This window comes from Populus euphratica, unplaced genomic scaffold, assembly GCF_000495115.2.
Source record: "Populus euphratica unplaced genomic scaffold, PopEup_1.0 scaffold78.1, whole genome shotgun sequence".
Lineage (NCBI taxonomy): Eukaryota > Viridiplantae > Streptophyta > Magnoliopsida > Malpighiales > Salicaceae > Populus > Populus euphratica.
The window spans coordinates 1113991-1128253 of NW_011499867.1; the positions used below are offsets into that span (position 1 = coordinate 1113991).

The following is a 14263-nucleotide window of genomic DNA, read 5'->3' on the forward strand; positions in this document are numbered from 1 at the left end:
TGTTACTATTGTTGTTGTTTATTATTGTTATTTATAATTTGTACAACTAACCTCCATGTGGTTCGACTCCGGTCTTGCCGAGTTATTTATTACTTCGACACTCCTGCATATGGAAGAAGACATTAATCTTTTAGTCTTGTCAAGCTAAGATCATAATTGCAATTGAGTTTACATAACGATAACATGTACTAAGCTACCAAGACTATATAAATAAGCAAAACCTCACACACAATAATAATTGCTAAAATCAAAGTTTATCTCCTAAAAAAGCTTAAATACAAGTTAAATAATTTTATTTATAATAGGTAAAACTTTCTAACTATTGATGAAAAAATAATAAAAGGGTTCAAAATAAAATAAAATAAAATAATCTTAAATCAACTAGAAAATTAATACAATTCTCGCATATTAGTTTTTGGATCTTATTTCAAAGCCTTTATGATGTTTGATTGCCATGATATTTTAAATTAATATATAATAAGACCTCTAGAAATATTTGGTAAAATTTCATCTTGATCCAGTAGTCAAATAAAAAACTATGTTTATTAGAGTAAAATTATGCATTAAAAAAAGGCCTCTAATTGCTAAAAATAATTAGCTCATAAAGTCGATGTATCAAGCCCCTCTTATGCATGAATTAAATTGAATAAGTTATGTTTTATTGTACTAGTATCAACTCACCACTGCTCAGGATTTTGTATCAGGTTTATTTAGAAAACAACATCGAACATGTTCATTTATGAAACTTCATTCGCAAGGCTATCAACCTTGTTAATATTGGCTTTAACGATCATTATCTTTTTTGGATTACTTTGTTGAGCCATAAATTTGCAACCATTGGCTTGGTGCCTTCTCTTATTGTATCATTTACTATTAAATATTTTTGGCAATATTTTTTTTTTAACAGCAAATTTTGCCTTAGACCCTATATTGGAAGAGTTAGCTTCTCTTTTGAATAACTCATTTTCTTTCTCTAATCTTAGTATGAAGATGAGGTCTTCAACCCTTATTTTTTTGCTTTTATATATATGGTAATTCTTGAATTCTTTCAAAGATAATGGCAATTCTTTAATAATTGTAGCCACTTGGAATGTTCACTATTAACCATATATATGTGATATCTATCATGTTATGTGAGTTGAAACTCTGAAACTTAACTTAAAATGATCCTTAAGTCAACCATCTTGAATTTAAAAAAATTTCATTTATAAACTTTTTCATAACAGCAATTCCAACCTTAAATATTTTGTCCAAAACTTTTCAAAGTGTCTTTGCACTCTTGATTTAATTATACGCATCATATTTTGTACCAACTATGTAACATGTGCTTCACCATGGGTTACATTAAAAAAAATTAAAGTGTAAATTGAAAAGTTTGTGTAAGCATCTAATTAAATAAATCGATAGTCATTTTTTAAATAAACAAAAAAAAGTCATTAACAATAAAAAAAAATTAAGAAATAAATGTAGATCAAGATATTCAATCATATAAAATGAAAAACTCACTAGATTGTGTTTGCTAAACTTATTTATTTACATCAATGAAAAATAAATTCACCCTAAAAAACCAACGACTTAAGATAAATACAAATGAAATTGACTGAATAAACCCACACCAAAAAAATATTAAGCAGGGTCAAATACATCAACAATATTATTTTAAAATGAATATTTTTTTCAAAAATAAATTTAATTTTTATAAAAAAAATATATAAATAAAAAAAGGCATGAAAAACACATGACTTGATTCATAAGATTGAAATAAATGCATAAAAATATTGAAGATAATCACAAAACCAATACTAGAAAAAGAACCTAATGTAAAACAATAAGATTATACAAAGTTGAATTCCCAACAAATTAAATGTCAAAAAATAAAATCAGAAAAAAAAAATTAATTACACAAAATGATTTAAAACCATTAGGGTGAAAAAAAACATTTATTAGAGGGATAAAAAAATTTAATTGGAGGATTAAATTGAATTGAAAAATAGATATAATAAAAGAAAAACAAATAAAAAAATGATGGTCAAACTAGAAAAAAAAATAAAAAAATTAATTAAATAATGAAATTGAAAGATAAAAAATTTCAATAACAGCACCAACAAGAATTAAAAAAAAGCATCAAAATGAAAGGAAAAAAAAACATATGAATTAGGGATTGTAATTTAATATGAACCCAATGGATAATGGATAGAGTGTGAATATTATTAAACCCGACCTGAAACTCACCCGAGCCTAACCTGAAATATATATTTATATTATATAAATATACTTGTAGAACATTTAGATTTGTTTTTAATACAATATAATATATGTATACCTTAATATTGATATAAAATACACATATACGAACAATATTTAGAATTTATCATTTAATATAAATAAAATAGTTTGTGCGTAAAAAAACTATTTTATTTTTATTACATAATAAATGACAGTAGATAATAGATATTCATTGGATACTCAAAACTAGATGGATAGTTTATGAATATCTAAATTTCTTACCCGATGGATAATGGGTAGAGTATAGATATTAAGAAATACAACTTATGGGCACCTATTGCTATCTAAATTGAAGAGAAAAAAACATTCTATAAAAGGAATTAGAACTAAATAAGAAATAAAAAAAAAACACTAAAATTGAAAAAAAAAACATATGGAAAATTGTGATTAAAGAATTAAAATGAAAAGAAAAAAAACTTCTATAAATAAACTAAAAAGAAAATAAGAAATGAAAAGACTAACGACTAAAATCAAAAAGTTAAAAAAAAAGGACAACTATATAAATTACCTATTAGGAGAGAGAAAACAAAATGAAAATAAAATAACTACCCGTGACAATCCAACCACCATTAGACATCATGTGCCACTTCAAATTAAAAAGGACATGGTGGAATGTCCAAAGAGATGGTGGAAGGTTATTTTTGGTCATCGAGTGGAGTTTCACATGTTGTTGAAATGGTATGAGCGCCACCGTTCGCTGATGCATTTTGAGCAAACACTAATAGCTTTTTTCTTTGAAAAATATAACTCAATTATCCATTTATAAGTATTGAACCTAAAATCTAAATAATAAAAAAAATTTAAAATTTAAATCATGTGACTTGTAAACGGGAAATCTATTAAGATATTATTTAAAAAAATATAGAGAAATTGATTAGATTCTTTCTTTCATTGATTGAAAGAAATAATTTTTTTATGGGTGAGACCCAAGATCAAATTTTAGTTAACAAAAATAATATTTTGTAGCTCAAAATAGTATTTTATAATAAATTTAAATTCAAACTTGATTCAAGAATGAAAATTGGATTTAAGTCTAAAATCTACTTTACATAGAATTTATTTCCTCTTAAAGGTTTGTTGTTTTTTTAACTCAATTTTAACTAATTAATTTTCTATTTTATATATAAAAAAATCTTATGTGAAATGGATCTTTTTTAAGAAGTTTCAAGTTTCACTAAAAATATTTAAACCAAGAATTTTTTTAAATTAATTTTTTATTCACCCATAATTTATTTAAAACACATTGAGGTTTCATATTAAAAAATATATATTTAAAATTAAATTCTAACAAAATTTGTATAATAAAAATAAATGCACCCTATTTTTAATTCAATCTCAAATATACTCTTTAAGCATGCCCTTATACAAAATTTCCAACATTTCTAAATTCAATTGAAAGTAAGAAAGACAACATCAATGTAATGTTGAAATTTTATTTATATATATATGCACACACATATATAATTAAAGAGAAAACAAAGAAAGAAAGAAAGAAAGAAATGGAGCTGATCAGTATAAATGTTAAATATGCATCCAACTCGCATACAAAATACAAAAAGAGTAAATAGATTAACAATATATCTAAAGAAAGATAAAGCCTTCCAAGGAAACAAGTGGGTTCTCAAGAGACTCGTTTCCCTCCTGCCGCTGCTGCATCAGAACGGTGCCGTTTACGGTCTCCTCCTTCTTCCTCTCCACTGACCTCCCACCGGCTTCTGCAGTTACCTTTCCAGGACTCGCTCCGACACGACCCCTCCCAACTCCACCTGCCGTCCTAGTCCCCGGTGACCTTCCAAAATCCCTCCTGACACCACTGGACCCCACATTACGCTGCCCAGCTGCAGTCCTGATTATCACCTGACCGGTCGTCTTCGCCGGAGGTTTCGGCACCCTTTCTCTGTCTCCGGTGTGCGGACGCTTTTTTCGTACTTTGGCAGGAGATTTGTTGACCCTTTTCTTGCTTGTAACCTCGTCTTCTCTTATGTCTGTTATTGTAGTGGTGGTGGCGGCAGTGGTCGTAGTTGCTGTTGAGAGAGTGTCATTGACATTGTTGCATATTTCTGATGCTTGAGAGATTTCCTGGTCCTCTTGATGTTTCTTATTGTTTTTTTGTGTTAGGATTTTTGGTTCTTGGGGTTGTGTTGTTGTTGCTGCTGCTGTTGTTGATACTAGAGTAGTTTTCTGTGTTTTGACGATAATGGGGGTTTCCGAGAGGACTTCTTTGACTGTTTCTTCTTCAAGTGGTGGTGGGGTTCTTGTGGCGGTGACATTGGGTTTGTGGGGTGGTGGCGGTGAATGGTGATGGTGGCGGCTTGGTGGTTTTGGGTGACTTGGTCCTCTTTTGGTGGTGTCGGTGTAGCTAAAACAGCAACCCATTAGGCGGGGGGAGAGAGAATGAGATGATGTCGGAATTTGCAGTTTGTGTAGTTTTGAAAAATCTGGGTCGTAACGGCTATTAAATGTACACTTTCTAATTACTGGTGGTTAAGCTAGAAATGACAACTGAGAAGGCCTACCAAACAATTAAAATGGGATATGATAATAGATACGTGCTAGATGGATAAAAGGGACTTTTTCTTCATTATAATAAATTAAAATGATAGAATATCAAATAAAATTAATAAGATAAGATAGTTTTATATTATCTTATTTCTAAAATGTAATATTTACAGGATATTATTATTTATAAACTTGATAAAATAATTTTTGTGTTTTAAAATAATAATATTTAAATATATCATATTTTTAAAACATAATAATTATTAATCTGTCAGCTTGTTAGATGCAATTTTATAATTAATAAATCATTTCATATAAAAAAAATTATAATTATATAATTTTTTTTAAAGTTAATAAATCATTTCATATAAAAAAATTATAATTATATAATTTTTTAAAAAATATATTTATAAGTCTAGATTTAGAAGAAGATCTAGTTGCACCGAATCAAAATATTATATCAAAAAAATTATAATCTAGTTGCACCAAATCAAAATATTATATCAAAAAAATTATAATTTTTTATTTAACCATTTAATTAATTTCTAATTTGATTAATTTCTAATTTGTATAGGATGTTTCAAAGGCTTTTTTTTTTACAACAGCATGAAATCATTATTCCGACCATTAGATTTTTAGCTTTCTAGTTGGTTTTGATAGTATTTTTACTTTTCTTACAAATCAATCAATTAATCTTGAATTTAAATAAATATTTTTTATGAACTGAAATGTAAATTAAAAAAAAATAATGTTCTCAACATGATATTAAAAAATATGATATTTTATTAAATATTTTTTTATATGTTATTTCACTATATATTTACATTTTAAATGCTAATTGTACAATTTATGGAGATAAATGGCCACAGAGGACAGATAAAAGTGAGCTAATGAAGTTGCTGTGGGGTTTTGATTGAAGCTCCAGGGAGTGTGGGGTTTGGGAGGCCTGCTGGGTATTATGAGAGATTGATGGGACAGATCGGATGTAATTATGTGAAGACTCTAGAAGAGATTTTATTAGACTGCTGGCACATTACATCTCAATAAAAACGGAAGCTTTGATGCTTTCACCGAGTGAAATCGACATTTGCCAAAAAAAAAAAATACTGTTGTTATTTAAAAAAATATAAATCATGGCTTTTCTTAACTATAATCTATTTGGAATTAGAACCTAAAGAAGGGGTTATCAAAATTTAATTTTTTAAATTATTTTTTTATATATTTTTAAATTAATTTAATATACTAATATCAAAAATAATTTTTCAAAGAATAAAATAAATATTATTTTAATATATATATTAAACAAAAAAAATACTTTAAAGACAAGAATTATTACCTCCAACACTCTCAAAATGCTAAAAGTTAAAGACTTGAAAGTCCTATTATTGCCCCAAACTACAGAATTGTCTGTTATCTCGATGCTCTCTCCTTTCGAGGATTCAGGGATCCACACATCAAACTTGGCTTGCACTTTGAAGGGCTAAGATCTTGGATTGGACAATTGAGAGTAAAGAGGGGACATTTGTGTACCATAAAATTTTCATTAGACTTCTAGTTTGAGTCCTTTTGCATTGCGTGCAAGGTAAATTACCTAAACAAAGAAACCGTATCCAAAATCAAAGTTTTCTTCTTGTCGGCCTTGAAAACTGCAATTCCAAACCAATTTCCAAAACTAAAAACAAACCCATTTTAAAACGATGAGGAAACAAGGTGCACAAGCTAATGGACCACCCGAGGATGGAATAGACCAGCTGTTACTTGGAGGTGCCAAACGCTCATGGCATGTATACTCCGAGCCAGTGCCAATGGATGAAAAAAGAGAAATTTTATTAGGAAAAATAATGAGAACAAGGGACAAGTGGTTAAGCACAACAGACTGAATTTACAACAGCAGCAGAATAGAAAGACCTCGAGCTCATGCAACCTTGAGGATGATCTGCGAGGTTGGCCTCTTACAACTTGGTAACAAATTGCTTTAGACATCTGCCAAAGCTCATCGAGTTTCGGGTCCCTATAAATGATAAACAAATGCACAAGCCAATCCATTTGCAGTGAAATACAATAAAAAGAGCATCCATCAGGAGATAGGAAGCTGCGAGGAGGCAGACCGATCGGATTCTATCATGGATTTGATGTAGAATTCACCAGCCTTGTATGATGACCTAACCATGGGACCAGATGCCACATATCGAAATCCCTGATTCATCCAAAGATAATAAGAATCACACAAGTTGTAGTGCCAGCTACAGGCAAATTCAACAAAGGATGCTGCATCTGCCAAGTAATAACCAATGAATATCCAGTATTGTGGCTGGCATCACTTATCAAATATTAATACAAGTACATGGAACATCCACAGATCAGATCAATATCATTAGATGTAGTAATACTTCCAGCAGTATACTGAGAAACTGAGAAGGCTAAATATCATTTCTATTTGTAAGGGTTATTTAGACAGTCAACAGTTGTGTCATACATGATGCTGGCAGCTTATTTATCATAACAGAAAACAGGTACACCGCCGACAAGCCAAAGAACTTTGAACATATTTCTTTGACCAGGGAAATGACAGCATCCACTGTGTTTAATGCATTAAACCAGCAATGATTGTACATATATATAGATAAAGGTGGCCCCTATCAGGAGTTCAGCTGTTACCACTACTCATAGTAGGATTAAAGAACCACCGCTTGAAATCCAGTTTATCACAGTACAAACAGTCAGACAATGGCAAGGAAGAAATTGCAAACATATTCAGATTTACAACCTCATCCCATAAAATTAGTTCCCAGCAGAGCTAAAGACTGGGATCAAGGAAACCAATCAGTAATATATGTACTTATATATATATATAAAAGGCATCCAACTTTAACAAATGAATTAGTATCTAATAATCACAAATTAATTTATGTGGATGCGTCTTCCAGGCAACCAAATTAGGTCACCCGCAAACCTCAAGCTCTCAATCAAAGAATTGAAACCAGAAAATGAAACAAGAGAGAAGCAACAGAAAAAAGAATATATAAAAGTCGGCTGGGTTCAAAATGGTGCTTTCATCTGCAATACTTGAATAGTCCTTCCGACATACAATACTTCTCCAAATTACAAATAGATTGGTGCAAGTGGCAGAGTAAGGACATATTTTAAAGGAATATCAAAGATACAGCAATGTACATGCATGCAATCTATCTTTAATGAATCCAGATAAAGCTCAAAGCATAATTGACAATAATATCAAGAACATTAACAATAACAGCCAAAAACTTAGCTTCAATAAACATCAAAAGATGCACAAAGTCTTAAATTTATAAAAATTAAGGGATTTAGGAACAAAATAAAACCCTAAGAAGCCATTGCACTGTTACTCGTATAAAAAACCTAAATCTATGTAGCGAAATTAATAACAGCATGGAAGACAGCCGCCCATCTCCTCAACTCACTGCCACTGATTCATCCTCTAGCATACATAGAATCAGTTATTTAAAAAGTCAAATAGATTGATACACTATGTGTGCTTTCCTTCATGGAACAAAATTAGATTCGCCACCAAATACAGAACTAAAATGGAGAGAATCTGGAGTTAACAATAGCTGCCATTAAAATATTTTTGAGTGAACGAACAGCAATTCATAACTTTAAAAAAGAGCGTAACTAACTCACAAATAGACAAAACAGTCCATTCCTTGATCCATTATTTTTGTTAATGGCATAAAAACAATCTAGATCACACAATACAAGGGGATTTCTAGTTTGCAATTTAACCAAAACTGAAATCATGTGCATAAATCACAATTTAAAAAAATACAAGTCAGAAACATACCATTTCCATGCCAAGTGTTCTATACTTCTCGAAAGCATCAGGGGTAATGTATTCAGATACTGGCATATGACGTTTAGATGGTCTCATATACTGGCCAAACGTCATCACATCAATACCTGCAGCTCTCACCTTTTCCATTGTTTTCACAACTTGTTCAGGCGTTTCCCCACAACCCAACATTATTGAAGTCTTGGTAAGTGTCCCAGCTGGAGCATATTCTTTAGCCATAAGTAAAACATCTAAAGATTGCTTAAAATTAGCACGATGATCCCGTACAGAACTTTGAAGCTCTTCAACTGTTTCAATGTTGTGAGCAAAGACATCCAGTCCTGATGTTGCAACTTTCTCTACACAACCACGGTCTCCTCGAAAATCAGGAACTACACCAAAACATTGCAAACAACATTAGAAAAGCACAATAACATGTTTGAACCTGACAAAATCCAAAATGCCAAGCTAATTATACATGCCTAAGGCTTCGATAAGCATGTTTGGCTTGAGTGTCTTCAACTTCCGCACAGTTTCCGCAAAATGACCACTCCCTTGATCAGTCAAATCATCACGATCCACACTCGTGATCACAACATAATCCAAACCCCACGACGCAATTGCCTCTGCCACATTAGTTGGCTCATTCGGGTCAGGCGGAGGAGGCGTCCGCGATGTCTTCACATTACAAAACCTACAACAAAATAAATCCAAACATCCTACATTCAATACAACTATCATTCAACAAATACTTATAAACTTTACAACTATTCAAATTACCGGCAGCCACGAGTACAAGTATCGCCGAGAATCATAATCGTAGCAGTGGCAGTGCCGGTTTCGCCACCGGACCAGCACTCCCCCAAATTAGGGCATTTGGCTTCTTCGCAAACAGTATGGAGTTTCAATTCTCTCAATTTCTTCTTAATCTGAACGTACTTTTCGCCACCTGGAATGGCTTCTCTCATCCATGTAGGTTTTGGGAGTGGTTTCTTTTTGGTTCCAACTTCGACGGAGTAGGTGTTGTTGGATTGGAGGTCGATGAAATCGCCGAGAGCAGGGGATTCGGCGGCTAATCGAGCTCGCAGACCGGCTAGGGTTTCGGGGAATTGTGGGTGTTGTTTGGTAGAGGATTCGGTTGTGAAGGAGGAGAAATTGCAATTTTTGGCTTTGGTGGTTGTGGATTTGAGGGTGCGAATTGCCAAGGATGTGAAGCGTGATTGCATTGTTTGATTCGAATTGAAAAGGGGAGCGGTGCCGGTGCCGGTCCCGGTCCGGGTCCTGGTGAGGGGGGAAGGGAGGGACTTTGGGTGGGTTAGATTTGGTTGGTTGGTTAATTGTGGCCTGTGGGTGAGGATTTGCAGTTTGTGGACTCCCTAGATGGCTGGTAGCAATTTTTTTTGTTTTTTTTCGAAAAAATCTTAACAGCAGTGGAATTTATTTATTAAAAAAAACAGAATCTCGTGTATTTCAAATCCTCTTAATTAAACTTTAATGAAATCAAAAATTTAAAATAAGTGTAAAACTTTAAATTTTAAAATGGATTTAATCAATAAAAATTGTATAAAAGTAAATATAAGGCAACGGCTATAATTTAATACACTAAGAGTAAAAAATAATATAAAAACTCGTTTTCTAAAGTATTTATCAACTTTTTCTTTCTTTCTAAAACCTTTAAAAAAATAAAATGAAGGTAATAAGAGTAATATAAAAAATAAAATAAAATAAATTTTTTAAATAAGTAAATTTAACTTATTTATTAATTGAATTTAAATTCAACACTATAATTAAATTGAATTATAGTATATGTTTCAAATGGCCGATTAATTGATTTATATTTTTTTATTGTGGATTTACATTTTGTCATGGGTTTATATTTTTTTTCCTATATATAACACAATTTAGATGTTGTAATCACATTTTGATGAAAAAATAAATGATTTTGGCTGAAAGTTCAATAATATTTAATAAATTGGTTTTATTTTAATTAAAATATAACAATGATAGGATTAATAAAAGAATCATGATAACTTAAAAAAAAAAACTTGAAATGACAAAATTGGATAAGAAAAAATCGATCTGAGTCAACTTGAGATAGCATAATAAATATGTAACCTAAATAATGAGGTGCGAGTCAATCTAGGTTAATCTATCAAACCCGCATCCTAAATCACGAAATTGAAATAACTCGATAGAAAAAAAATTAAAGGAAACCACAAAGCCAATTATTTAAAAATAATAATGTCAAATGATAAAATCAAAAGAGAAAATAAATAAAACAAATATATCAACACCCATTAACTTTTCAAATTAGTAACCCTTGTTATTAGACTAGAAGCATCATACATGAAAAAACAATGAATGAAATAGTTAATAAATCAAACATGGAAGGATGAAATTAGGTTGGGATCAATAACACTAAATGATGAAAACAAGGATAAAAATTGAAATAAAAGATAAAATAAAGGGTATCTACAAATTTTTGATTGAATTGTGAAAATGAAAAGAAAAGAAACTTGAATAAGAGGATAAATAAATCAAAAGAATAATGATGAAATTGAAAAAATTAATATACCATAATTTTAAATTAAGGGATGAAATTGAAAATCAATAAAAAAAAACACACAAAAAGGTTAAGAAAAAAATAAGGAACAAAATGAAAAAACAACACATGATAAATTAGGATTGAATGATGAAATTATGAAGAAAAAAAACAAAACTCTATAAAAAGGTCTGGGACACAAAATTAGAAATCAAAATAACAAAGACCAAATTTAAAAAAAAAATTGAGTGGCTGCTTTAAAACTCTAGGGGGCCAGGTGTGAAAAACCAAAAAGAGAGAGAAATAGAAGGAAAAAAGAAAAAAAAGAAGAAACAGGATTATCAGTGCCAAACTAAATGTTCATCAATAACACTTTCTGGCTAGAGATAAAAAGAACTTTGAGAAGAATCAAATGCCCTCTAGAAGTCGTTGTTTGGCCATCAAGCAACGTCGCACACAATGCTTGAAGTCGACAGCCAACAATAACACACTAACAGGTGTAATGCACGTATTAATAATTTTTTTAAGATATTTATTCTAATATAAAAGACGAACCTCCCTTTTATCGTAGTTAATATTAACCATAAAAAATAAGGTGAAAATACAAAAATAACCTTGGACTAAATGCAAAGGTTTTATTTTAATTTTAAAGGCATTCAGTAATTTAACTATGCTTAGAAAATAAAAACCCAAAAATGTCCCTAAATGGCTGGTCTAAGTTTTTTACCATAAGGGTATTTTCATCATTTTACTGTGTCTTAAAAAAAAAGACTCTCCTACCCTAATCAGCCAACCTAATTGTTGTTGGTTTAAGGGAAAAAAAATATAAATATGTTGTTATAATCTATTATGAAATTGAGTATATAGCTATAATAAAGACAACATTCCTACCTCTTTTCTCTTTAAGTTTATTTTTTTATATTTAGATAAGTGTAAGAAATTTAAAGATAATTTATAAAGTCGCATTTCTTGAAGGGGAAAGGTATTTCAAATATATATTGGATTGAAAAAAATTATTAAAAAAAAAATTGATTCATTAAAATTAAAAAATCAAGAATAAAAAAAATATTAAAATGATAGTTTAGGTAAATTGGTTATGGATATTTAATAAATGTTGGTTTTAAAAGGTACCTTTCAATGAAAATTGAATTATGTAGATTGAATCCATGGTATGTTTGCTTGATTTGTAAAATATCATGTCATTAATATGTATTTGATCTTTTATCTTTCTTTGTTAATATTTTTTCCATAGCTTTTTTACCTTTATTTTTATTTTTAGCTTATCATAGCTTACAACTTCAAATTTGATCTTGATTTTTAAAAAAGTCAAAGTTGCAAATATAAAAATTATAATGGTAAGGTTCATAAACAAGTTTTAGTTGTGTTATAAAATTTTTCAAATGTTAGGATTTGATCCTAACCTCAACTAAGGGGCATTAGTTAGTTCTAAAGATTGGTCTTTTTTAATAAAAGATATTTTTGGACCTTAAGGAATAGGCTCAAACTTATGGAGTGAAGAAATATTATCAAAGACACAAAGGAAAATCATCAATCACATGCAAGAAATAAAAAAGTTTAAAGTTGGTCATATGCAAGAAATAAAAAAGTTTAAAGTTAGTCATCATGAAAAGCTAAGCATCCAAAAAATAAAAGAAAAAACAAGAAGAGAGGAAGAAACAAAAAGAGTCAACATAAACCTCATCCTTTAAACTTGATCTCTATAACGTGAACTTTAGGAATGAAGGGGGATTACTGACTTATAACAGAAGAGGATATTTTATCAAAGGTAATGTCCAAGTACTTTTAAGAATGGAACTGGTACAATAGATTTTTAGAAGAAATGTTTTGTTTTATTGTTTTTTTTATTTAGTTTAGATAAATATTTTTTATATTTAATTTAATAAATCAAATATTATATTGGTAGTTTTATTTTTTGCATTTAATTTAGGAATCCATATTCTAACTCTATAATTATTCATTGGAATCTTTCTTTTTTGAAGAAAGACTTAATATTAGTATAAATATGGTTGTTTAGCTTGTATTTCAATGGACTACATCAAAGAAAAAATTTAAGTAATAAACAAAAATTAAGGCTCTAGTTGTTGAGATACCTTTTTCAATAAAATTATGTCTCTTTTTATGCTTGTTTTCTTCTTAGGTTCAAGTGTGGTGGTTGGTATCAGAGTCCATGATTTCTAATGATGGTTAGTTGCTTGTTATGTGTTATTAAATAATCATGAGTGGAAGAGGTCACAGAACATAAGTTGCTCATGCAGGAGGGGATGAGAAGATTTCTCCAAAGGAAAGAGACATCCAGGAACTATTAATAAAAAATATATGGAGACAAATTGAAAAATTAGCATGCCATTAGCGATGATGAGAACCCTAAAGAATCATGAAGAAAGTGATCACGAATCCATATCTAGTCTTATAAATTTGTTTCGAAGGCGAGAATAGAGAATGAAACCTCTTGATTAGGGTGAACTTCATGGAGACTTAAGGTTTTGGATTTAAAATTCAAGAGTGCTACAAAGCTAAGAAATTCATTGATTGGATAAATGGTGTGGAGAGAAGTTTTTTAGTGTAAATAAGTCTTGGAGCAGATTAATCATCATTATATTAAAAGGGAAAGCTTCTACTTGGTGGGAACAATTAAAAAAGAATAAAAAAAGACAATGAAAATTAAAGATTACTGAGTTAGAAAAGATGAAGAAAAATATCAAAGAGCATTTACTTCTTTTCGAATACACTCATACTTCATACCAACAACTCCATATATTAAGAAAAAAAAACTATATTAATGAATACACTAACAATTTCTATTAACTAGTAGCAATGAATGATTGGTCAAAAATAATAATGGAGTAGTTAATAACCAAATAATGAGTTGATTACAATAGTTTATCTAGGATGTATTGATTAGTACTTAAAAGTGCATTTTCATCAAGGTTTTATATCATCATTTTGCACTTGAAGTATCAATAACTCCTTAACTAAAACATGTTTTATACTAATATATCTAATAATATAAGTTACCTATAATTTGTGATAAACGTTTATTTTTAATGCAGGCCTATCGCATAAATGAAAAGATTGATTGATGAATTTAAGAATTGAAATTGAAAGGA

General features: G+C 29.9%; 2 protein-coding genes across 2 annotated transcripts; both read right to left on the bottom strand.

Moving 5' to 3' along the window:
• Nucleotides 1-3867: 3867 nt before the first annotated feature.
• LOC105126473 (uncharacterized) lies at nucleotides 3868-4662 on the bottom strand. The gene has a single exon (XM_011027343.1). It carries the CDS (start codon nucleotides 4660-4662, stop codon nucleotides 3868-3870), a length of 795 nt encoding a protein of 264 aa, XP_011025645.1.
• A 1650-nt stretch (nucleotides 4663-6312) lies between these two features.
• On the bottom strand, nucleotides 6313-9972 carry LOC105126410 (lipoyl synthase, mitochondrial-like). The gene is made up of 4 exons (XM_011027275.1): nucleotides 9374-9972; nucleotides 9076-9287; nucleotides 8606-8985; nucleotides 6313-6982 (listed from the first exon to the last, which is right to left on the bottom strand). Exons 1-4 carry the CDS (start codon nucleotides 9817-9819, stop codon nucleotides 6863-6865), a joined length of 1158 nt encoding a protein of 385 aa, XP_011025577.1. The 5' UTR covers nucleotides 9820-9972; the 3' UTR covers nucleotides 6313-6862.
• Nucleotides 9973-14263: the final 4291 nt, after the last annotated feature.

Excerpts from the sequence above, each read along its gene's own strand:
- LOC105126473 (XM_011027343.1), bottom strand. The coding sequence starts at position 4,662 with ATGGGTTGCTGTTTTAGCTACACCGACACCACCAAAAGAGGACCAAGT.
- LOC105126410 (XM_011027275.1), bottom strand. The coding sequence starts at position 9,819 with ATGCAATCACGCTTCACATCCTTGGCAATTCGCACCCTCAAATCCACA. Across the intron at positions 9,288-9,373 it reads ACTTGTACTCGTGGCTGCCG|GTTTTGTAATGTGAAGACAT; the intron begins GTAATTTGAATA and ends ATTTTGTTGTAG. Across the intron at positions 6,983-8,605 it reads GAACACTTGGCATGGAAATG|GGATTTCGATATGTGGCATC; the intron begins GTATGTTTCTGA and ends TGGATGAATCAG.